This window comes from Coloeus monedula, assembly GCF_965178545.1.
Source record: "Coloeus monedula genome assembly, chromosome: 6".
NCBI classification, from domain to species: domain Eukaryota; kingdom Metazoa; phylum Chordata; class Aves; order Passeriformes; family Corvidae; genus Coloeus; species Coloeus monedula.
The window spans coordinates 12,126,576-12,150,197 of NC_138786.1; the positions used below are offsets into that span (position 1 = coordinate 12,126,576).

General features: G+C 40.3%; 2 protein-coding genes across 6 annotated transcripts in view; both read right to left on the reverse strand.

The window, feature by feature from the left end:
• The window catches only part of ZNF143 (zinc finger protein 143), a 37,119-nt gene extending 28,499 nt beyond the window's left edge, over positions 1-8,620 (reverse strand). For 3 of the 5 annotated variants that reach the window (XM_082283395.1, XM_082283394.1, XM_082283392.1), the window contains exon 1: positions 8,539-8,620. The gene's annotated coding sequence lies outside the window, so the exon portion shown is untranslated. Of the gene's footprint in view, positions 1-386; positions 8,111-8,538 lie in introns of those variants that run through there. The other 2 variants (XM_082283396.1, XM_082283393.1) reach the window with 1 other exon arrangement.
• A 1,483-nt stretch (positions 8,621-10,103) lies between these two features.
• Positions 10,104-23,622, reverse strand: part of IPO7 (importin 7) — a 35,071-nt gene continuing 21,552 nt past the window's right edge. The window contains exons 14-25 of the mRNA XM_082284489.1: positions 23,053-23,218; positions 22,144-22,304; positions 21,198-21,326; positions 19,532-19,598; positions 19,328-19,453; positions 18,932-19,029; positions 17,445-17,540; positions 16,507-16,727; positions 16,196-16,401; positions 15,634-15,840; positions 15,167-15,283; positions 10,104-13,028 (exon numbers count right to left, since the gene is read on the reverse strand). Of these exons, the coding sequence (XP_082140615.1) occupies positions 12,931-13,028; positions 15,167-15,283; positions 15,634-15,840; positions 16,196-16,401; positions 16,507-16,727; positions 17,445-17,540; positions 18,932-19,029; positions 19,328-19,453; positions 19,532-19,598; positions 21,198-21,326; positions 22,144-22,304; positions 23,053-23,218 (1,692 nt within the window). The 3' untranslated portion in view covers positions 10,104-12,930. The remainder of the gene's footprint in view (positions 13,029-15,166; positions 15,284-15,633; positions 15,841-16,195; positions 16,402-16,506; positions 16,728-17,444; positions 17,541-18,931; positions 19,030-19,327; positions 19,454-19,531; positions 19,599-21,197; positions 21,327-22,143; positions 22,305-23,052; positions 23,219-23,622) is intronic.

A 23,622-nucleotide genomic window follows, 5' to 3' on the forward strand; every position in this document is an offset into this window, starting at 1 on the left:
TAATCACTCTCTTCTGCTTTCTCCTCAGCTTCCATGAAATTTGTCTCCGTTGTTTTTCTAATCTGAATTTCACAAACTTCTTTCCCTAATCCACCTCAAGTCTTTTATTCCTTTGCATCTGCATCACTAAGCTTTTTTCTTTTAAATCTCCTGTCTGCCAGGAGTTCTGTCAGTAAAAATCTGGGAGAGAAAGATTTCCTTTACCCACATCAAATATTGCAGCTCATTAGTTAAAAGCAGCTGAAAGTATCCATTTTTAGAAAAAGACAAATGCTGTGGTGGGGCCTGCACAGCAGCTCGGTAAGATTGACACATGTGGATTCTGCTTAATCTCAAGAGCTGTTTTACAGAAAAGACAAGTACAGGCTCAGTCAGGAAGTACTCACTGAAGTGCAAACTTGAGACTTGACTTTGTGAACTCTTGCAAATCTTCACAGATCGTACGCAAGTTGCAACTGTCAATTTTCAGGCACGTCAATGGTGATATTTGAGAAGACTTTCACAAGGACAGTAACGTATCTTGCATTCCTAAAATGATTAGTCACCAAAACATGTCTATGGTATCCATGCAGAGAAAATATTACCATTCTTTGAGATGGTTAAAACACTTCTCACAAAAAATCAGCCTGAGGCAAAAAAATTCGACTGAAAATCTCTGAACTGAGTGTCTGACAACAGGCAGTCACCCCCACTCTAACACTGATACCTTAAACAGCCAACCAGCAGGGTACAGAGGTGCAAGCTTTTATTAAAAACACCAAAACAAACCACCACCCCCTGCAAATTACCTGAACAGAAAAAACTACCCTCAGGCACACATTAAGTTCTCAACACTTGGAAACCAAAGGCATGTGAGAGGGGAGATGGCGGTTAAAAATAAAAGATTTTTCATGAAGACTTCATCAAGTTGCCTATCTAGAGAGCACTTCCGGTACTTTTCCCCCTACTAACACTCAAACAAATAGGATCTTCTGGGTGCTATCACTTGTTTTGGAGAAAAGATGCAATGTTAGAATAAAGGTTTTTATATAAACTCAATCTAGCAACTGGAAACAGGAATTTCCACTAAAAACGATGAATTCAAGCAACTAAGAAACAGCAGATGAGACTGAGGCAGCTGAAAAGCAAGGGAAGAGCTGGCAGAGAGAGTGGCTACCGTGGAGCAGAAAGGGGGCTTGGGGCACTTGGGAACCCCAGCAGCTGAGAGGACAGCATGAGGAGAGCCCAGCGTGCCTGGAAAAGAGCAGGAATTTGTCATTTAAAGAACGACTGTACCACTGTATTGCTGGACAAAAGAGAAAAATCCTGCAGTGACAGTAGCAGAAATTCCTTGAGAGAGGCAAAGATGATGCTTAGATGATTAAGATGGAATAAAGCTTGTAACAGCAGTCATGGAAGAAAACTTAACTATTACAAAATACAAACTTTGAATGTGCAGAAAAAACTGGGAAAGAATGACAGGAAAAAAAGCTACTCCAGACATTCAGCAATGTTTTGATTCTTCACTCCCCTCATGCAGACAGCACTGAGAAGTTTGAAATAATATGCATTTATTTCATTTGAAAGGAAACATCACTTTTATTTTTAATACACTTCTAAATAATGTACAAAACCATTGTAATTTTATAAAACTTATAAAAATGGCAAATAAGAATAAATCAAGAAGGGTAAGATGGCAAATAACACATAGCCTCACAATAGTGAAACTTTCATTAAGGAATTTTAGAAAACTGTAGTCCCATGTTTCACAAAGGTGGATCCCAAAATCAATTCAAGTATGTCCACACAGTAACACAATTAAGTTTTTTCTGGATTAAATACTGGCTACCTTAGGGTCCTTAACAACTGATATGATTGCAAATACCAGTAATTTCACAAAACTAGTCTGAGTAATAAAAGTGTGAAAAATCAAAGCTAATACCTACAATTAACAATCAGGTTAAATACATTTCAATTGGTAATTCATATGCATTACAGCCTTCTGAGTATCAGTGCAAAAAAACCTCTGGAAAACTGACTATTCCAGGCAAAGTTTTTTCAGACAACCCAAGAGGACTTCCAGCATTTTTCCCCCCCACTAATTACATAAAGTCATTTGTCACCTGTAAGCTCAGAAACACAACACAGGAGAACGAAGACCTTTTACAATCTTCTGCTCCCCTACATAGCTGCACGATAATCTTTTCCAGTATTACTGCAGAAACCTGTAGCAGGGTTAGAAATTAAATCTGGATCCTGTGGGTGCTTTGATCAAACACTTCAGTAGACGTGGATCTCCTTCTTCATCAACAGCCCTTACTTTTTCCGGGACTTTACTGCACTGAAAAATTGGGGTTTGTGCTGTTGTCAGTCAGACTGACTTTCAGTAAATAAGTGTAACAACTACTTCATGTTGGGCACTTCTTACATGCTTTCTCACACAATCTCTCTCAAGTTCTTTTACTGTATTTTCTCGAGTCTCTTGTAAAGGCAAAACATAATTAAACAGCAATTTCTACCACATGAATTATCCACAGTATAAAATGCTAACAAGGCTGAAATACAGAACAAAAACATCTACTACATAACCTGGTAACAAAAGCTGGACTCAGATAAAGGGTTAAGGTATGCAATTTAATAGCAAATTACACAATCATTTTCTAATTTTCTACATGGTGAAGAAGTGTTGTGAATGATAAAGCACAGGCTCTAATTCTGGCCCTGGAGAAAAACTAGACCAAGACTGAGAGCACTGTCAACTGCATAAGCACTCTGAAGCAGAGGTTTGTAGTCAAATTCAAGGCTCATTTTTACAGTATTTCAACCTTTCTGTTTCACAACAGATACATCCACATCCTGGTAATAATGCACTTCAAGACTAATTCGCTGCCACAGTTTGGTATCTCTTCAGAACTGAAAAATAAATGCAAGACCAAATTTATCACTGCCTTAACCACACATCAGACTTCAGTGTGAGCAGTGGGAACCATATTTAGCCTGACAAGATTACTTCATGTTTCAGCAGTCTTTTTCCCCCCAAAGTCATTTCCATACAGATTATATTGCAAATCCCATTGTGAATGTTAGAAGTATTGTCAGATGTCAATGCTTGCATTTTATAGATATATATATAAATTTGGATTAACCAGTGCAAATAAAGAATATTTACAAATCCTTACTCTAACTAATGAGATTATGTATATGTGTGTATTTTCACACTGCAGGAATGCTAAGGTTGCTATTATTTTCAAAGGTATGGCATTTAAACACAGGCAGATCAGAAAGCCACCCACCAACAAGTCCTACACATGTAGAAGACTCAGGCTGACTCCTCATTTGATCCCTCAAATATGACTTCTAACTTCACACCTTTCTTGAATATATTAGAGAAGAAATTACTGGTTAATGAAAGGAGGCCAGAGTAGTTCCATCAGCACGTGAGCTGTCAGCAGTGCTGACAGAAGCTAATTAAACTCATGCTGCAGCTCTGGGACAAGCACCTCACAGCAAACACCCAATTCCATGACCACAGCTGCCCTGGGTGTATTATTCCAGCAGCACAGCTTCCTGAGACAGAGGTTTGAAACAGATCTGGGAGTCTTCCAACAGAGCCAATTCCAAAAATCCTGCATGGAACCTGACAAGCAATTGAGATCCATGCAGGGGTACAGACAACAGGATTCCAAAATGTTTATATTAATAAGGTACAAAAAAGCATATTAATCCAGCTGGTCAATGAGCAATGCACTAATGACACAGTCAGTAGTAGCAGTAGCACACAGCAGCAGAGGTTTGGCTTGAGGAAGGGCCATATAATCTGTCCCAAACACCAATTCAAGTATGACTGAAACACCCCTGTGTCATTAGGAATGCACGGAATGAATGGCCTGCAGACCTACTGCAAATGCAACAGTGGAACTCACCTACCAAAACAGCCCAGCAAGTTTCTCTCAACTCAGGTCACATTTCTCGTTCAGTTAGGATACATTTCTTCTCTCCTGGCCACACTTGTATTATCAATGCTCAGGCAAACCTTCCTTTCTAAAAAACCTCAAACCCATTTCTTTATTGCAGACTGACTGGTAATAAGTTACTTGTGTTTTAATAGTCAAAAAAAGTTAGGGTAACTACTCATAATATGCACACTCAGAAAAACAGCTGAACCTATGGCAGGTCAGCTGATTTTCTGAAAAAACTTACAACATGATTACCAAAGATGAAAAAACCCCAAACTTGAAATAATTTTACAGCACATGTCAGTGAGATAAAGCATTTCATTCCAAATGGATTTTCACCCTGGAACTATGAAGGGATAAACGTATTGAAAGCACCTAACAGATCAATCTGTGTGTTCTTAAAACTACTAGCTTTTGTTGGGTTTGTTTCTACCATCAAGCGCATATATAGCTAAAATATGTATCCAGAAGGCATCCAGGTGATGCATGTCACAACTGTATCTACGTTACTCCTAGAAATGAGCAGTGATGCCTATTTACACAAAAAAATATATTTACATACAGTTAACTTCTGAAGCACTTCATGGGGCTACTTACCCCTTAAATCATAAAACCTCCAGTTATATCGGTGTTTTAAATATAACTGGGAACACCTGGTGATTAAATGAATACTTAAGGGCTAAAAATCTGAAAGAAACTGAGACCTGCTGTTTCTATTGCTGTTTTACTTTCATGTCAAATAGCCTTCTAGCTTTTAATCGGTCAAGCAATCACAAAAGTGTCTTATTTACATCACGAAAACAAATGAATTCTGGCCATGCCCTTCCAAATCCTGCAAACCCACTGAGACTGCCAACAAACAGAGGAATTTTGAGTGGGTTGTTTTGTGTGGCTAGGAGTTAATTAGCAATCTGATAACTACCTTACAGATGTATCAGCATTAGCCATGACAGTTAATGGCAGTGCTTTAGCACGGGCTTGTATTTCAGGAACTAAAGGGGCAGCCAACTGGATTGCCAAAGCCAGATTACAAACATAACTTGAAACACAGTACATCTATAAATACTGTAAATAAATAAATCCTAAAAAACTCTGTGCAGCATCATGTTAGCTATGTATGAATATACTTAAAATACAGTCAAACCAACTAACTTGCAAATACAGACCCATCTTCCAATTCTAGAAAAGTCTGTCATCAGAAATTAAGTCCAAGAGCATTAAGCAGGTAACACAGCTTTCTGCTCAAGTGTATACAGAGGGAAACATTCTGCAGTCAGTGAAATACAGACTGAGAGACGCATTACATAGTTTTAAATGTAAGTCTGATGTCAGCCTTGAAAATTGCAAAACTTGCTGGAACTGTAAATTCCATTCAAAACCAAAAATTTCATTTATTTAACAAGTGTTATTGGTGGAGCAAAGCACAATCCCAATATACAATGAAAAAGAGCCATGTAACCTAGAAAATTTTAACAGACTAAGTCACTGGAAGCATTTACTAATTTAGTCCAATTTGGTTTTGAGTAACTGATCAATGATCCCTGGTGCACAGAGGGAGAAGCAAAATCATATTCCCTTAAGAAAATACAACTAAGGGCAGATCAAGTTACATTTAGGTACAGGCAAAACGCCATAAACCCCACTGTGCCAAGATGGGTCACAAGGCTTCCTTCCCCTCCTCCCTAGAAATGGTGTCCATGGAGAGATACCTTCCTCAGACTCCTCACTCCACACTCAGAACAAGACCTATGCACAAAAGTTACAGAACTTGCACTTCAGAGCTGAACTCCTGCATTCAAGAAGAGGATGCATCCCTTCGGATCACAGTATATCTTAGGGATCCATAAGCTAAGTAGAAACCTCCCTCCCATCTTTTGGGATCTTTTGTGACACAAGCCACAGGAACAGACTACCCAATTCATGCTCTCTTTACCGGGTGCACTGATTTCCTTGCACAGAGGAGATGAAAAACAAAGCTGCCCCCTACTACTGCTGAGCAGAAAGCACTGCTGGTGAGCTGCAGAGATCTGCAAGAGATGTAGCAGCAACACAGGAAAAAAAAGTCAGTGGAAAGGAATGGCCGGCTTGGGATGCTGTGCTATGTACATACATGTCAGAGGCTGCAGGAGTTCTAGAAGATTATCACGGGAAGCACAAATCATGGGGATGGCCAAGGAAGCAGGTACAAATCAAAATACAGACAGGAGAAAAGTAAGTACAGCAGCACCAAGATGGGTCCCACCTTCCTCATGAATATTTGCATTCTGGCCATTGTAAGGCCTGAAACTGGAAGAATTGCCCTGATTATCTCTGTGTGTGGAAAGTCATCCAAATTCAGCCAAGCCCTTTGGAAAACAATTCACAGTTTCACAAGTGACAGCTAAAGACTCCTCAAAATGTAATAGTGCTTCTCAAAGACTCCACCTATGCTGAGTATGTGTTAACCCAAAACTCTTAAGGTGAAGACTCACATGCAACAGCAAGGGAAGACCAGCATCCCGCAGTGTAAATGAAGCCACCCCGACCAAACTAAAACCGAGGAATCCTGATCCTAATCCCTGTGCCCATCCCACAGAGCTGCGGGGGAGCAGTCACAGAAGCAGCAGCCAGCACTTGGACCTATCTACCGCTCTAACTCCTGACAATTCCCTTTTCCTGGACAGTACAGGACAGCAAAATGCCCAGTGAGCTGAAGCAACACACAACTGGAGATATTCTAAAGAAAAACACTAATTTACAGCCTAATTTTGGCACCCATTACCAGGGACTATTCATCACTTGACTATTGCTGTGCCTCCCTCCTCTGAGAAATGCACCAAAAGCTACACAAGAATGAAGAGAGTTAAGTCAGTGTGACCTTCTACCTAAAGTACCTTTTACACTTTCTAAAGTATTTGCTTTATTTTAGCCTTTAATATAAAGCAAAATTACTCTTCCTCAGATAGAGTAGTAGAAATGAAATATTAATTATGACAACAGTTTAGGTAAATTATTAAATCAATTTGAAATATACTTCTCAAAACTCTTTCATAATGTTTATTTTTACATCTCATTTAAGCCGCAATCCATTACCAAAGCAATCATCTATTATTTGACCACATATTCCTGAGGTTCCTTTTCTGCAGTGATACAGACAAATCGCGTTTGACACAAACACACCTTGAAAGCTCAAGGCATTAATGCAGAAATACAAAGAAACAAGCCATGAAAACACGGCTACACCGTACTCTGCCATTCGACGTAGTATATTAGCTATTTGTGCTATTAATGTTAGCACAAAGCTAACAATATGCTATGTCTATGTTAAAAAGCTGCTAGCTGAGGATAACCTAATTTCATTTTTCAGGTACCATCACCTAGAAGCTACAACAGAAATATCTGGTGTATAGTCTGCAAAAACAGCTGACAGACAACATTTGATGCAGAATCTCGATAAAACAAGAGGAAATGCTTTGAAAGACTGTAAGGTTGCAGTTCCTGTGTCACTGGACCAGAAATAACATTCCTTACAAATACTGGTATCACTCTGCATATAATGGCAGATGTAACTCTTTGATCGTTCAAAATAATCCCTTACAAAAATTTTAAACTTAAGTGGAGCTGCTCAACCGCAGCCTTGTTTTAACAGAAAATTTAAACTTGCACGGAAGTCACATCATTTTTTCTGGATGAAAAAGCAACACAAATCAGGCCTTATCAGGAAACAAAATTAAAATCTTTGCATTATTGCAGGCCATTTTTCTAGAGGAGCAGCTTCTCGTTATCCCGTTCTATTAGAAGTTTTAGAGGAAAACAGATGAAGGGAACGACAAGAACAATTGTAAAAAAACAAAAAAAAACCAAAAAAAACCACCAAACAACCAAAAGCCAAACCAAAAAAAAAACCAAAACAAAACAAAAAAAAAACCACCAAAAAAAGGGTTAAAATGCTTTTGCATTTTGGCGAGGTGAGCGAGATGCAGTAAAACAGCTGGATTTCAGAAGGCCGGGAGGTGCCAGGACCTTTTCCCGTGAGAGCGCGGCCAGGGCCGCGCTGCAGCCCCGCGGCTCGGGGCAGGCACAGCGGATTTTCCTCCGGAGCCTGCGCGGGTCCGGCCGCGCGCGGGGCCCGGGCAGCCCCGGCCGCCACCGCTTTAATGCCGCTCTGCGGCCGACAGCATGGGAACATCAAGTTTGAAAAAATAATAGTAATAAAACCACATATTTAAAAATCAGAGGGGGGAAAAAAAGCCCCAAACAACGGGGAAAATGTAAAAATAAATGAGCCCCCCCGACTCAGGCACGGCGGGCGCGGGGCCCGGAGCGCCCCGGCCCGTGCCCCCCTCGCCCCCCGCCCGTGACGCAGTGCCGAGCGGGCCCGGGGGGGCGGCCCGGGGGACCCCCGCGGGCCCGGCGGGCGGGAGGGGCCGGGCGGGCCCCGCGGAGCGGAGCGGCTTTATCGCCGCCGCTCTGCCGCTCGGGTCGATGCCGCCCGCGCCCCGCTGCCCCTGCCCGCCTCCCCGAGCACCGCCGGCGGGCGCGGCGGGCGCGGCGCGGCGGCCCCGTCCGGAGATGGCGGAGGGAGCATAAGGCACACTGGGTAAAAGCACATTTATATACGAACCTCGCCGAGAAATTTTCCAACAATTCCTCCGTCCGACCACCATGCACCAGGACAGGAAACGGCCGCTCGGCGCCGCCCGCCCGCACGGCACCGCCCCGCGCCCCGCGGGCGGGGCCCGGCAGCGCCGACTCCGCCGCTCCCATTGGCTGCACCGCGCGCGCCGCCGCCGCCGCCGCCCGCCATTGGTGGCCTGCGGGCCGCGCGGCGGTGCCCATTGGCCGCGCGCCCGCGGCCCCGCCCCGCGGCTTCATGGCGTCGCGGCTGTGCCGGGCGCGGGGCCGCCGCCATTTTGTGCCGCGGGCGGCGAGGCGCCCGCGCGCCAGCGGGGAGCGGCGCCATTTCCTGCCCTCCCCCGGCGGGCGCCGCGCGGAGCCGGCAGCGCCTGAGGCGCTGAGGACGGGGAGGGGACGGCGGCGGCCGCCGGGCCCTCCTGGGGAGCGGATCCGGCTCGGCCGGGGCCATCCGCGCCCCCTTGGGCCGTGCGAGGGGCCGCGTGGCCGGGCCGGGGACAGTGAGCGCTCTGCCCTTCCCTTCCCGGCCTCCTGCCGGATTATCTCCGGCTGCCATTCCAGCCCGGCTCCGGGGAAGAAGGACGCTGTGCTTAAAGCTATGCTTGGGAGTGTTTATCCTTACGTGATTTTTAGGTATGAAAACGTGTAATAAATAGTCCAGCAGCTCCCAGTCTACAGCAAGCAAAGCGTGTTACGGTTAATTCCGCAGGCGATTTTTCTTGCGCAGTTGACGCGAATGCTCCCCAATGATGGGACAGTAAGCCCAGCTAATGGCCGGTTTTTCTTAATGTACTGTTTCCTAATTGTAAGTTTTAAACCAAGTACAAACTGCAGCCATCAGTTTGGTTCAAGGTACAGCAGCAGTGAAATACCCGAGATAAAATCCTATTTCTGATTTGCCAACTCCCCTTGTATTAATAATTATTTATTAACATCTCTGTGAAATGCTGCAACCTCTATTTCCCACTCTGAAGTGCTTTATGTTTCCAGCATCAACAGTTTGCTACAAAAAGCAGAAATACACAAACCAGTTACATGCCATTTAACATAAAGCTACATATTGCTTGAAAAGTAACTGATAATCAGCAGCAGACAAAGCTTTTCCACGACTCATTCTGGGTACGTAGAAGGTTTCACAGAGAAAATAAACCCATAAAACTTACCAGGTATATCCATTACTAGGCATAATTAAAATCATCTGCATGTTTATTGGCAGGTAGTCAGTAATTACTCCACTGCAGAATTGATAAATCTTGCAGTATCAGTTCTAAGCTATAAGAGATTTGAACAGAGCTTTGCTGTACTATGCTGGCACGTATTGATAATTCTTTTAAGACAGTGATGTAGGGAAAAAAAAAGATTAAATTTACCCAGTATGTTGGCATTTTAAAAAACTGCCTATTTTTTATATTTAACACAGTTGAAGAGAACTGTGGTTGTGCCTAACATTTGTTCAGAGAAATATTTTGGAGGGAAATACAAACCTTACACACAACTTGAGGAGGACTCTACTGCAGGGATACAGCTACATTCAAAACACCACACTGAAATAAGTGAAGATAAGGATTTGCTTTAGATGTTTATTAATCCAAGGAGATCTTCCATAATAGAAAAAACAGAGGCTTTAAATTTCCCAGCTCTTCCTTTAGAGTTGCATTATCCTTGAAAATGGAATGGATAAGCGCAAGTTCTAGGAGGAAGATCAGTTTTTAATTTGACATAAGTGTATCACTGAAATTGATATATTGCATCACAAAATGCGCTATCACCACCAACAACAATGCAAAATTGTTTTGCAATTGATATAAATACATTTCTTGGAGCAAAGGAAAGCAAAGTTCTAGATCCATTCTTAAAAAAGATGCTCCTTGCTAACCAGTCTAGTGACACATAAAAGCACCCTTGAAGTAAGACTGTATTCCTCACACCAAGATAAAATTCTTCCCTTGACTTGTGACTTGAAAAATATAATTGTTCCAGAACTGACAATGGCACTAAAACTGGTGATTTCCCCCTATTTTTTTGTCATCTGCTTTATACATGAAGCCTTCTCACTGCTGCTGTCACATCTTCAGCCACGAGGCCTAAGTGGCTCATCTGTCTTCAAAGGTTCTCATACATTTTTTTGGATGCATATGGAGGTAAGCAGATACCCAACAAGCAGATGTCCAGAAATGATTTATGTCAAACTGGGTGATCCCAAGGACTGCACAGGGGAAGGCATGCTGGAAGTAAGTCTGTCAGCTTTTTCTACAAAAATAAAAACCCTGTCTACAGATGCCCTGGGGGCTGGAGCATACCTGGACGTGCCCATGAGTTACAGTCACAAAACCCCAAGTAAGTTCTGCTGTGTGCACTTGGCCAGTCACCTAAAGATGCACAGGAACTATCCTGGCTCTCACACCACCACGAGGATGGATGGGTATTCCCATCCAAGGCATCATTATTTAGGCTTTTTCTCATCGGGTGCTTTGCTTCTCAAGTGTCCCTTTGGTACTGGGGTAGGGCAGCGTGGCACTGCAGAGCTGGCTCAGTGAGTGTCCCATCTTGGCACCCCAAGCACAGGGAAGCATTTGCCAGAGCAAGGCAGCCCGAGAGGAGGGGCTGGAAAACCCCTCCTGCTGCCTGAGAAGTGCCAGCACCAGTGGAAGGCAGAGCGTGGGGCTGGGCAGCTCAGCAAGGAAACCCCAAACCACCACCAAATCCTGCTACTCTGCTGATGCAAAAAACCACACCACACAAACCAATTTTCTGAAGACTGCATTTTGAGTATCATAATATATATATATGTGCATTTCATTTTTACAGATAAAAACTCAGTTTATTTTTAACCTGTATTTAAATTTTGGAGGCTTACATTAAATTAAGGTAGCTTGTTTAATATCAATTGTAACAGCAGGTGACATTTTATATAAAAACAGCCTAAAGAAAAAAAAAACCAACCCAAACATTTGATTTAAAAGACCTGACACCAATGATCTCAAGGCAAGATCAAACGCCAATGGATTTTGCTTTTAGGAAAAAAAAAAAGGGGGGCATTAAAGCCAACCCATTCACAGCCTCTCCCTGCTGGCTTCTTCATACAGTGGTTTTGATAGTGGTCCCAGAGGGAACTGTATTTTGCCTCTCTAGCTAAAATACTAGTTACTATAGCAACTTTGAAGGAAGAAAATTGTGGCTTCAAAACTGAAAGATTGGCAAAACTTCAAATACACTGTCTGGATCAGGCAGACAACAGCACACACGAATGCTGCAAGTGCAAAAAGAGGGGGAATGAAATGCAGGAGTAGTGCACCTGCACTACCATGAGCTGGAAAATATTTTGCACAACTGGGGAAAAAATTGCATTTATATACCATAGCCCAGATCAGCCAATGACACTGTTGTGTTTTTAACAGACTGCATATGTAGATGTTTCACCCACATACTTCAATTGACCTTAAGAACTTCACATCTTATTTACCTGCTTTAGAGAGGATAGCTTTTTCTTTGTGCTTACAGTACACATTTGTTCACTTTTCTAGCTTGTACAGTGAAATCTTTAAAAAAAACAAAGGACACGGAGGGTGTTGCTATTTTTTCTTTAGCAGCAATGAAATATCACTAACCCCTTTTTACATATCCGAATTCAAGTCACAACCAGAGGTGACTGCACCACAAAGTCACCAGGTACAAAACTGCTAGTTCATTTTAAATTAATAACTTGAAATTATTTTCCCCAATACATCCCTTATTCTTTATTTTTATAAACAGCAAACATTTTGCTATTTTTGTACATAGGCTAGCAGGCTTGTTTCAATATGAAAGTGCTAATTAATTTACAGATTTATCAGTTATGTAGTGCTACATTAAGTGTCCAATATTCTACATATGAACATTCTTGATAAATGGAAATGATGAAGATTAAGTAAGGCTATCTGATTACCTTATCTTATTTACATTAAAAGAATAGACACCCAGTAGGTAGCGATAAAAGGGAAAGAAACTGGGCAAATACTCATACTGCCACAGGTGTAAAAATTAAGTCTGCCTTCTAGCTTGAACTGTAAATGAGACATTTTAAATAGTCCTGCAGCCCATGTCTAGGTTTTTCTCCTCAGAAAAAGAAAAGCTGCCTTCATGACATCCCCTCTTGATTTCCGATCTCCAAAGTGTGTCATTTGAAGCTTTAAATTCAGATTCTTCCTATCTTCAAAAAAACCTCTGGTTTGCTTTCCAGTATTAGGTTGTATAATCAGGTCCCACTTCTGGGGCTTTTGTCCAATCTATTTATAAATTAGTTTAGAGTGAGTTGTAGATAACATGAACCAGTTCTGGAACCACTATTGGGAGGAACACAAGCTCTTCACTACAATCACACAGTAGCAGGAAAAGTTATAATTCAATTCATTCCTGGGGCAGGGCCTCCAAAATTAAATGAAGTTGGCACAACTGGAGCATTGAATTTGTATCCTCCATGCTTTTCAATCATTTTGGATTCTAAAACAAAACAAAACAAAACAGAAGGAAGATATTTTAGTGCGTGTGTAGGGGGGAAGACAGACCAAGGTTCTGTGACTGACTACTTTGAGTCTCTCAGAGATACAGGTTTAACCTGGGGTTACCCAACAAAGGAATCAGCACCCACACGTGGAAATGTGCTAGGCCCCAAAGAACAGATGGACTATTTACTTATTTTAACTTCTCAATATTGTTAAAGCCATGCTTAAATGAATTTGTACTTGAAAAAGCCCAAACTTTAGCTTTTGGACATGACTAGTTTAGAAACAGGACCTGAATGAATGCTGCACTTATAAACTTGGTAACAGGCACACAATTCTTTCTGGTTAACATCAACACACCTTGCAGTCAAATCAGTAACAGAACACATATACAAAAAAGCAGTACGTAGATATTGGCTGAATTTTCAGTGTTCCTATCTCGATTCAAACAATATAAGCAGAAATGGCTACTGAAGCACCAGAAAAAGACTTTTTACACATGCTGCTAACCAAGCAGATAATTTGGACTTTAGATTACTAGACCATGAAACATAATTCTGAGAGAAAACTACCCAGTTCATCACTTTTCATTTTCAGCCAAACCTCAAGATCTTTAGACATCTAAGGTCCACATATCCATCACTGTAACTACCAGTGATAGTTAAGGTGTCTGGTTTTATCATCCTTCAAACACTGCTGTAGGACAGGTTTTACTATAAGAGGTTTTCACAAGCTCTAATACATGGACAACTGAAAATCAGGTTGGTAATTTAGGTTGTACCTTTGCTACAGTCTAGACAGTGCAGAAGGTGGTTTGTATTATTCCTAGGCCAAGATAACACTTACTAATGTCTTACATTGGTCTTAGAGCTTTCTCCTAAATCAAAACAGTTGCAATCTCTCTGGGAATACAGGACAGCTCATATTATCTAGCAAATCTGCATTTTGGCTCTGGCTCTTTGGGAACAGGCCAGAAAGATGTTGCCATGGCTAATGGAGCATGGGGGGAGAATCCCTCACAGCTCCACAAAAGACAGATCTCTCAGCATATGGAAATTCTTCTAAGCTACATTAGTGAGGGAGAACTGTATTTCAAATCCTTCTAACAGGATGTCCCCATGCGTGGTGGGTGGCCTAAATGTAGTATCAGTGTGTTCTGACAGTAGGCAAGAATTTCCCATAAGGATCTGGTTGCTTTAACTAAACTTTACAACTTCTCTGAAAACAACAGTACAAACCGAACAAACAAACACATACCTCAAACATTTTTATCTCCATAAAATGCAATAGTATATAACTTCATCATATAATATCTACTGCTTGACAGGGGTCACAGTGAAACTGTATTTTATAACCATTAAAACTGGATCATTCTGAACATTTACAAGCTTTGTGAGGTAATTTAGGCTGTGCTCTCATAAAAAGCACTTATTCAATGTGTATTGTTACTACCAATCTTTTTATTGAAATATTTCTGAATTTCTGTTTTGAAACATCTACAGCAATTGCTCAATAAGACAGAGGATAGGAGGCTGGACTGATCCCTCAACATTCAGTCTTGACTTTAGAGTGTGATATATACTGGCTTATTCTCAAAAGAGAAAACCTAGGAAAAAAGAAAAAGAAGAACTGAATACAGATTTAAAAATCTGTATTATCTGTAATGTTCTGATATATTTAATGGGCTTAATGATGTGGCTTTACAGATGGATACTACTTTTGTAATTTAATATCCTCCTATCCACAGAATCCTTGTCTATCCCAACTGGACTATGTCACATCTTAGGAAATAATTTATCAGCCGCTTAATGTGTTTGTTAACATACTTGGAGTTCATCTACCTTCAGATAATCAAATCAATTGTTTTCAAATCCAAGCAATGAGGACAAATATGCTTTTATTTCCTTTGCCACTTCCCCAAGTGTTTCTACCATTCCTCCCACCTGCGGTATTGCCATCCAGGTTGTGCATTGAGGCTTTGTTACCTGACAATCTTAAGAGACTTCAAACAACACTGCTTTGATGGAGACATTATCAGGCTTGAATTACAGGCTTTTTAGTATTATGCTTCTTGAGCCCATCCAGGGCATTCAAAGAGCAAAAGGAGCCATTAGTGGTATAAAGGGGTGCAAATACCATGTGCTGCCCGCCGCTGATCTGCCAGAGTCGCTATGTCCTGCAGCTGCTTCCTTTGCTCTTCGTTAAGGCCCTGTGTCAAAGCCTGGTACCACACAGGGTTACGGTTCTGAATTGCTGCAGCAGAAAGAAAACACAAGCAAAAGGGAAGCGTTGATTAGAATGTTCTATAACTCAAAGCTTACTCACTGCCATTTTAATCAGAATAATATTCTGTTATGGTTACATAATTCAAGACACTTAAACACTACTACAGCTTCTGACCTCTTCCCTACCAAAGTAAGTTCATTCAAGCATCTCCCCCTGCTCTGAAAGTTTAATGACGGCTTCCCCTTTCCAAAGAAAGAAATGCTTCAAGCACGTATTGGAAAGCCTGTTTGGAAGTTTTGACAGGTTCTAGTTTACAACAGGGTACACTAAAGTTAAAATGTAACTTGTTGGCCAGGAAAGGAAATCCAGCTACTTACTCTGAAAAATTGTTTTAAATATCTGATATTCATCAATAGGGTTGTCTTCATCATCAATAATCGTGGAATAGCCTTCCAAAGCAGTCTCTTCAGCATCATCTTCTTCCCAGTCTTCATCATCTCCATCTTCACCTGCCTGTTTTGCTAGAATTTCTAGATATTCTTGACCATCTTCATCAATGTCATCTTCGTCACTCCCCAGCTCCTCTGAGTTAATTACAACACAAAAAAAAAAGGTTTATCTTGAGAACAGCAAGAACAATTCTTTAGAAATGTGGCAAATTATGTAAAACAGGCACTGGAAGTGGTAACAACACAGTGCAGGCTAGAAAGGGGGGAGCTCATTTAACTCAGCCCTGGAAGTTAGTTTTAAGAGGGACTGGAAAATAAATCAGAAGTTATCAAGTTGTCAAAAGTGGTCAAAGTTGTCAAAAGATGTCCAGTGTTCTACTGCAGCACTTCATTTTTAGAATTAGGGTACTCAGAAATTCCACAAAGGAACTGAGTATCTCCATGAGAAGAAAATGAAACATGCAAAACATTGAAGTTTCCATCTCCATACCTGTTTCCTCATCTTCTTCAGCTTCATCATCATCATCGCTGTCATTTTCATGCTCTGCATGACAGGCATATGCTCTTTTCAATCCATTAAACAAAAGGATAAAAGCTGGCAGGATCTGCCCAGCAACTTGATTTAAAACCTGTGGTATTTGCTCCAGATCAATAAGAGCACACAAGCCAAGCACACACATCTTTCTATCATGAAGTCTACAAAACAGAAGAGTAAAAAAGTTGCAAGTTTTGTCATGATTTACAAGCAGGTCATACACAGGTGTATCACAGAGAATGATCTCCAAAAGTGGAAACACTTACCCCAGGAAACAGTCCACGTCATTAAGCCACTGTGTTATGAAGTGATTGGTGACAGGCTCCACGTTATTGGGGAAACGAAGATTTTCCAACGTATTTAATAGTAAATGAGGATTGTAATACAAAGCAGCTATGGCAACCTGGAGGCACATGGTTCGCAGTTCACTGGTTTTAACTTCTCTGGTCAGTCTCTCCAAGGCAGCTTCCACAAACAAGGGTATGCACTGGATAGTGAGAACATTACACACTCAGTGAACAAAAATAAAATTTGTCCTTCTGTACTTCAACAGTCTGGCACATAAACACAGATGGCATAAAATGGAGTCGTTTTTAATAGCCAGCAGAAGTCAGATACAAAGATGAAATGAAAATGTGAAAATATTTAATCACATGGATTTTGTGACATCCTGCACAGCAAATGTAATTTCTGGTTCTATAATCTTGTTATTAAAAATGGAAAATAGAGGAAATGTGTACACTAGGAAGTCCAGAAAAATCAGCTTATTAATCTCTCAAATTCCAACTTCCATACGTGCATAATGAAGTCCCTGGTCTCTCTATTACACTGACTTGGATTCTAGGAACTTCATTTTCATTGTTCCTTATTTCAAAGCTATGAGCATGACAGATTGAACAATTTTCATTAAATATTCACTAGAGTATTCTTAGAATGCAATAAATTGACTTTTTGGAACCAAGATGCTCCTGAGGTGGCACTGTTCCAGATTCATGAAAACACCAGAGTTTTGCAATGTCCTATATTCTGGAGCCAGAGTGTGCAGGAACTTTCTGCAGTGAATAACTCTGAAGTATAAGGCAGGATTATCAGTTGCACAACACAAACTGTTTGTAACAAAACTCATGTTGATACATAATCAATTAATACTACACAATAAAATCTTTTTGAAATATTAGTTTTAGCAACCAAACTTGTTACCAACCTGGTCAATGCCACGCCCTTTACACTGAAGAATAATTACTTCTAACAGCTTTGCTGCATGACATTCTGCATCTTCTCCAGCAACTCCTGTAAGGACCTGAAACACAGCCATTATTGGTGGTGGTAACCCCTCAAGGACTATTCTCTATATACTGCTTTGCTCTGAAAAGCTGGCATGAATTTACCCCCTCTAACAATGCCAGCATCAACAGCCATCAGTGAACAGCCAAATCTACAGCAAAGGCTCAGTGTGACAACCACAGACCGAAAACTGCTGAATATGGGCAAAACTAACCTACGTGTACAAATATTCAGTAACTCTATGGATGCAGAGCTTACCACAGTTACTGTAAAAGCATCAGCTGCCATTTTGCAAAGGGTTATTTCCATACACAAAACTTTTCCTCTGTATTAATATATAAAATTTCGTAGTTTTATTTAGAAAAATGGAATATCCAGTGGAAGACCATGCAATATCTAAAACTTGTGTTAAATATTCGCTGTTCTCAGCTAGCACCAATCACTAAGTGGTTGTGGCAGACTAATTTTTTTATACATTAACATTCCAAGAATTTACAAACACCCTAACTGGCCTGGTTGCAACTTGTTTTCAAACAAAGGCTTGCACGAGTTATTCACTACTATTTATAGAATACTAAAATAGTTATTCACTATAATATTTAAACATCTTCCAAAGAATTACTCAGGAAATACCACGGGCAGCACAGCTCACAGTTCACCAAAGCTCTTATATAGACACCACACACTATATCCAGGAGTGGAAAATTGAAATCCCCACAGATTACTGTTAGAGATGATAAAACATTAACACCATCTTATAAAGAAGTATTCCTTTCCTCACATAGGGCTAACATTCTGGAAAGCTGCATATTCTGCATTTTGACTGGACAAAAAGCCCAGTTGGCAGCTACCTGTAATACACAGTAGAATACAGAAACCCTGCCCAAAAGTGCCTGCACTGAGTCAGAATAACTGCATTCTGCTCCCAGCTTTCACCACAGACTTGGCACGAACTTGGGAAAATAATATCCTATTCCTGTCCCTTTACCTTCCATCCCTACTCCACTTGTTTAGCTAACAGGTATCAGACCTTCAGCACACACTCAGCATGGGTTATCCTGGCCATGGTGAGGCTACAAATCCCAGACGAAAGAATCCACCCACCTTTTGCCATTTGTCTTGCATGCTCATATGCACAAAGTGTATTGCACCAAACCTGGTTTGTTTATTCTGCTTTTGTTGTGTATGATTTATTTTTCCCTTCTGCCAAAGGCATATATCTGAAATTTTGATGCAATCTCTTTAAATTTCTCTGCAATAACTTAGTAATTTGGGGAATCTCGGAGGATGTTAGCAAAATACTTTAAAGAGCAGATGTCAAAAGCTCTTGTGGAAAAAAGTACCCAGTTTAACACTGTTATTTCTTCAGAGATGGCAGGTTTTGTTACCACACAGGAATCTACTCACCTTCTTGCACATACTGTAGATCATTTCAAGATATTTTGTGTCTGACAGAAGTGTATCTGTATCAACAGTAACATAATTATGCAAGAGAGGCATCATATCTGTATTAAAAGAAGGACAATCACAGTTAGGTATTGTCTGCATGCTATTAAAATCAGGTTGAAATCTGTGTATTAATAATTACAGTTGTTGCTTAATGTTTGCCAAGATAAGTTGTGTGCAAGTCATAGGTTCCTTGGCAAAACAAGTCTGCTGGCAGCAGCAACAGCAAAATAAAATACTTTATGTGTAACCTCACTTGAGTGTTTTTCTAACATTTCAGTCATGATGCAATTCATTGTATGGCTGAAACTGCATCCATGAAACCATCTGGCTTCCTGATTTATTTATATTACTTACCAGTAAAATAATCAAAACCATCCTGCTGGAAGACTTCAAACACAAGAGGAAGAAGCTGCCACATTTGTGCAGAAACCTGTTGGCAGGTCAGGCTATGAGCCAAGGAAAAGATCTCCTCGTAGAACTCTAAAACAAACAGAATCTAGGTAAATATAATGCCCATCCCATACACTTTTAAAAGTAAGCCAGCAGAAATATGGATACCTAATACATGCTGCTGCAAAACTGTTCCAATCACTTGCAAACAGATCCCTTCCAGCTGCTGGGTAATCTGAAAAAAAAAGAAAAAAAAAAGGAGATGTATGACTATTTTCAATGCTTGGGAGTTGAAATTAAACACATTTTAAAATTTGTCAAAGCAGTTTCTATATATACAATATAGTTTTTAAAAATAATTAGAAATGTCTCACATTTTAGAGCACTAAATGTGTAAGAGCAGCACTCAGCCAAGGACTTGCAAGATAGCTTTCAATACAAGGCATTTTTAGAGTATTGGAAGAATCTCATTACAGGGCATCCTTTAAAAAGAAAATCCTGTCAGTAACCCTATGCACCAGTTCAGTCCCATTGAAACACTGTAAGAAAAACTATATATCAAAGGAGTAAATTATGGAAATCACAGGAAGTATTTCCTGTTCCAGAAAATAAACTAAAACAAAAAAAACCCCCAAATACCAAACCCCTTCCCAAACCTAGCTTAGGATGTTCATACGGTATGGAGACCATTGGTCTAAATGCTGGTCCTACAGATTCAGTCAGTGTTCCCAATAAGTATTTATTATTCCATGGAATAGCTAACAAACCCGGCATTAACCTGTTGAGGGCACTCACCTTGCACAGGGACAAGTAAGGGTTGAGTTTCTGGTCTTAGCTATGCAGAACAGGATTTGAAACTAACCTGCTAAATACCTTATCTCTTGGAACACTGGTCATCCTGTGTGAGATGTCTCTAAATATAAATGTTTACTGGTCAACATCTTCAAATTGAATTCCTCAGGACTAGCATATTGTTACACAGACTTTTAATTTAGAAGGCAAGGATTTGCTGACAAAAACAAGTACATGAAAAGCTTGATGAGCAGCTCTAGCAACAAGTAAATGAGCTGATTTGGTCCTTGGTTTATTGTGTGGCAGCACTGGACTCTGCCCTTGGGAATTTGTATGATGCTGCTTCTCTAGTGAAGTCTTCAGAGCCCTCAGAGTAGAGTTTAGTACTGAACTCTTTAGTCACTAAAAAAATTATAATGTATTTATTAAAAGACAGTAGCTGACTTTGTCAAGAAGGATTTTAACCAGAAATAGCATCTTTTGAACTGGCTGTCCTCTGGACAGAAGTGAATCCATTCAGTACAACAAAACAAAATGACAGGAGTTTTCATCCCAGTGGAAAATCCTCCAGGGCAGATGAGGCAGGTAAAATGCCCCATCTCTGAGCACAGCCACAAGAGCTGTGTTTACCCACATCGATTCTGTCACAGAGCAAACCCAGTCAGCAGAGCCAATGTTTGGAGCTATGTGAAGCTTTATCTGTTTTGTTTGAAGGGCAGACCTCATCAAATCAGATGTGTGTTTCCAGCTGAGCTGACAGAGTTCCACCTGCTACAGACACATTGCTCCCACTGTTTGAACAAGAAGCTGGATTCTTATGGGAAATACTGTGGCAACTCTATTACTGCATGCATTGCATTAGAAATGGGACCCACTCTGTTGCAACTCAGCCACACGACTGAGTACTTCACTGTTTTCTATTTTAACATCTTTTTGGTCAAAAGGACAGTTTTTCAGGTAACAATGCCAGGAACACAGCAACTATAAAGGACTTACAGTGTCTTAGACCATACATATCAGCTTTAGAGTAATTTTTACTTACTTCCTTGTGATCTTCAACTACACTGAGAAGTGTATCGATAGTATTCAGGATTCCCATTGCTGTCACAGCTTTGTCATCACTGCCCTCTTCATCTGGACCAGTCTGGATCACCTGGTTAAATGTCATTGCCTGCACGTAATAGCAGAACAAGCCATAAATATGACACTAAGTTGTGAAAGTCTGGCGTCCTACACAATTTAAGAAGGACTTCTGCTGAGAAAACATGTACAGATAATAGCAGGTGACTGCTCTGCTCCAGAATTTTTCAGCATGATAAAATCTCAATGTTAAGCTGCTGGAGCTGTCGCCCTTTATCACGAATGAAAACATATAAATGACATTATGTCCCATGCAGAAGAATACATTTTCTCCTGGTAAGTTCTTCTGCCACAAGGTTTCCTCAGTAGCTGAACTAGACCAGAATACTTGGCAGGCATTCCCAGACAAGACAAGCAAACTGTTTTAACTCCAAGGCAAGGGCCTTTAATAGGGAAGCACTGAGCTGACCTCTGCTTGTGCAAACATTAGTACAACTTGCTAGATATGGACATTCAAGTTCTGAATTCCTCCTGCAGATTCAACTTTATTTTCACACCAAATCTTTCATTAAAAACCTGCTCTTTAATTTAATATTTTAAACCAGACAACATAAGTGACATTTTAGAGACTATCTAAAGTGTGCTACCGATTTCATTATTACCACTATCAGGAGAAAATATACAAAGATTTTGCAAACATTTCTAAAATTGTTCTTAGAAATTTCCACTTGGTGTAAGTTTGAAGCCACTTTTGGTGTAAAACTGTTTAAATAGAAGACAATTACTTGTATCAATGCACTTAGACTGCAGTAACAACAGCTATTTACTGATGGTCAAACTCAACTATCATTTTTAAATACCAATCTTTCCCATATTAAACATCTTCCCAAGCCACCATAAAGTCTCACCAAATGCTGTGTCATTTCTACTGCAATTGGGGTAACTTCTTCACTATATTCACAGATCATCTTCTGAATCACATTAGTAAGATCATCATTTTCAGTCTCTCTTATAATATGAAGCAAAGCTTGCATTACAGGTCTAATGAATGGAGTAATATATTCTTTAGCTGTAAAAAAGGTGGAATGTTTGAATTAACATTCTTAAAAGTCCACAGATCAGTGTAAGAACCTCAATATATACTTTATTTAGTGCTTCAGCATTAACATGCCAAAACCATGGGTAGTATAAATCATTATAGCAATACTACCATTCAGAAAAAAATTGAATAACAATATATAACAAAGGAACAAAATTAAGTATGAAAACCAGAGCTCTGCAGTCTGAGTTCATAAAATGCAAGATTACCAATCAATGCAAATGTTAATTGAATGGGAATGGGTACATACACATCTTTGTCAAATGACCTGAAGTATTAAATAGAGAATTTGTTTGCTTTGTGGCTTTTATGCCAGCTTCAGGAATACTAAGCCATGTAAAACCTGCCTGGATAAAGACAGTTTTTTTTTTTTTTAAATAAATTTTAACATGAATGAATATATGCCAAGACAGATACTGCCACTGTATTTCTGATACAACTATTAGGTGCTACAAAACTGGATTTACTGTACCATGAAGCTCTTGTTTATAATGTTTTAATAATCATAATGTCTTATAATGTTAAAATGCATTTTATTGTATTATTTATTGAAAAATTTAAACTTCTCTAGCTGAAAAATTATAGTAAGTGATTACAAGTCACAATTGCAAAAAGGAAATTAATATCAGAGAAGAAGAGAACAAGCCTGCCTGAACATCACAAAGTTAACACCTATTCCATTAAAGCTCCCTGTAGCTGTAAGAAAGAGGGCTCCTACCTTTCTCTTGATTACTGATAAGAACTTGAAGAGCTATTGCAGCTTCCACTTTCACAGGCATTTCTCTATCATCTATCAGACACCGTCTTGTAAGTTCTAAGGCTGTCTGGAGATTCTGGTCACTTTTAAATTTGACTTCACAGAAATAATGAAGAACCCAGCAAGCCTGAAAAACACCACATTGAACAAATTCAGAGCTGCAAAACCTACCAAGAGGATTATCAACTACTTGTATACCCATAACCCACACAAATCATTGAATCTGAGGTACAACTCCTGTTGAATAAAGATACTACAAAACATTTTAGTGATGAAGATGTTTGAGAGTGTGGAGGCTGGTCAGTGGGAGGCTCGTCCTGCAGACATCACTAGACCAGTACTATGATCTCAGGTTCATCTTTGGCCACAGGTTTTGTGTGAGCAGTACAGCCTATATGCAAAACACACATAGACCCTACCACCAGACACAGATGGGAAACTGTGCACACAACGCTGCAGCCATTTCCAAACTACACAGTGGCTGTCTACAATCACACATAAACACTGGTACTCATCCCTGAATAAGTGTAC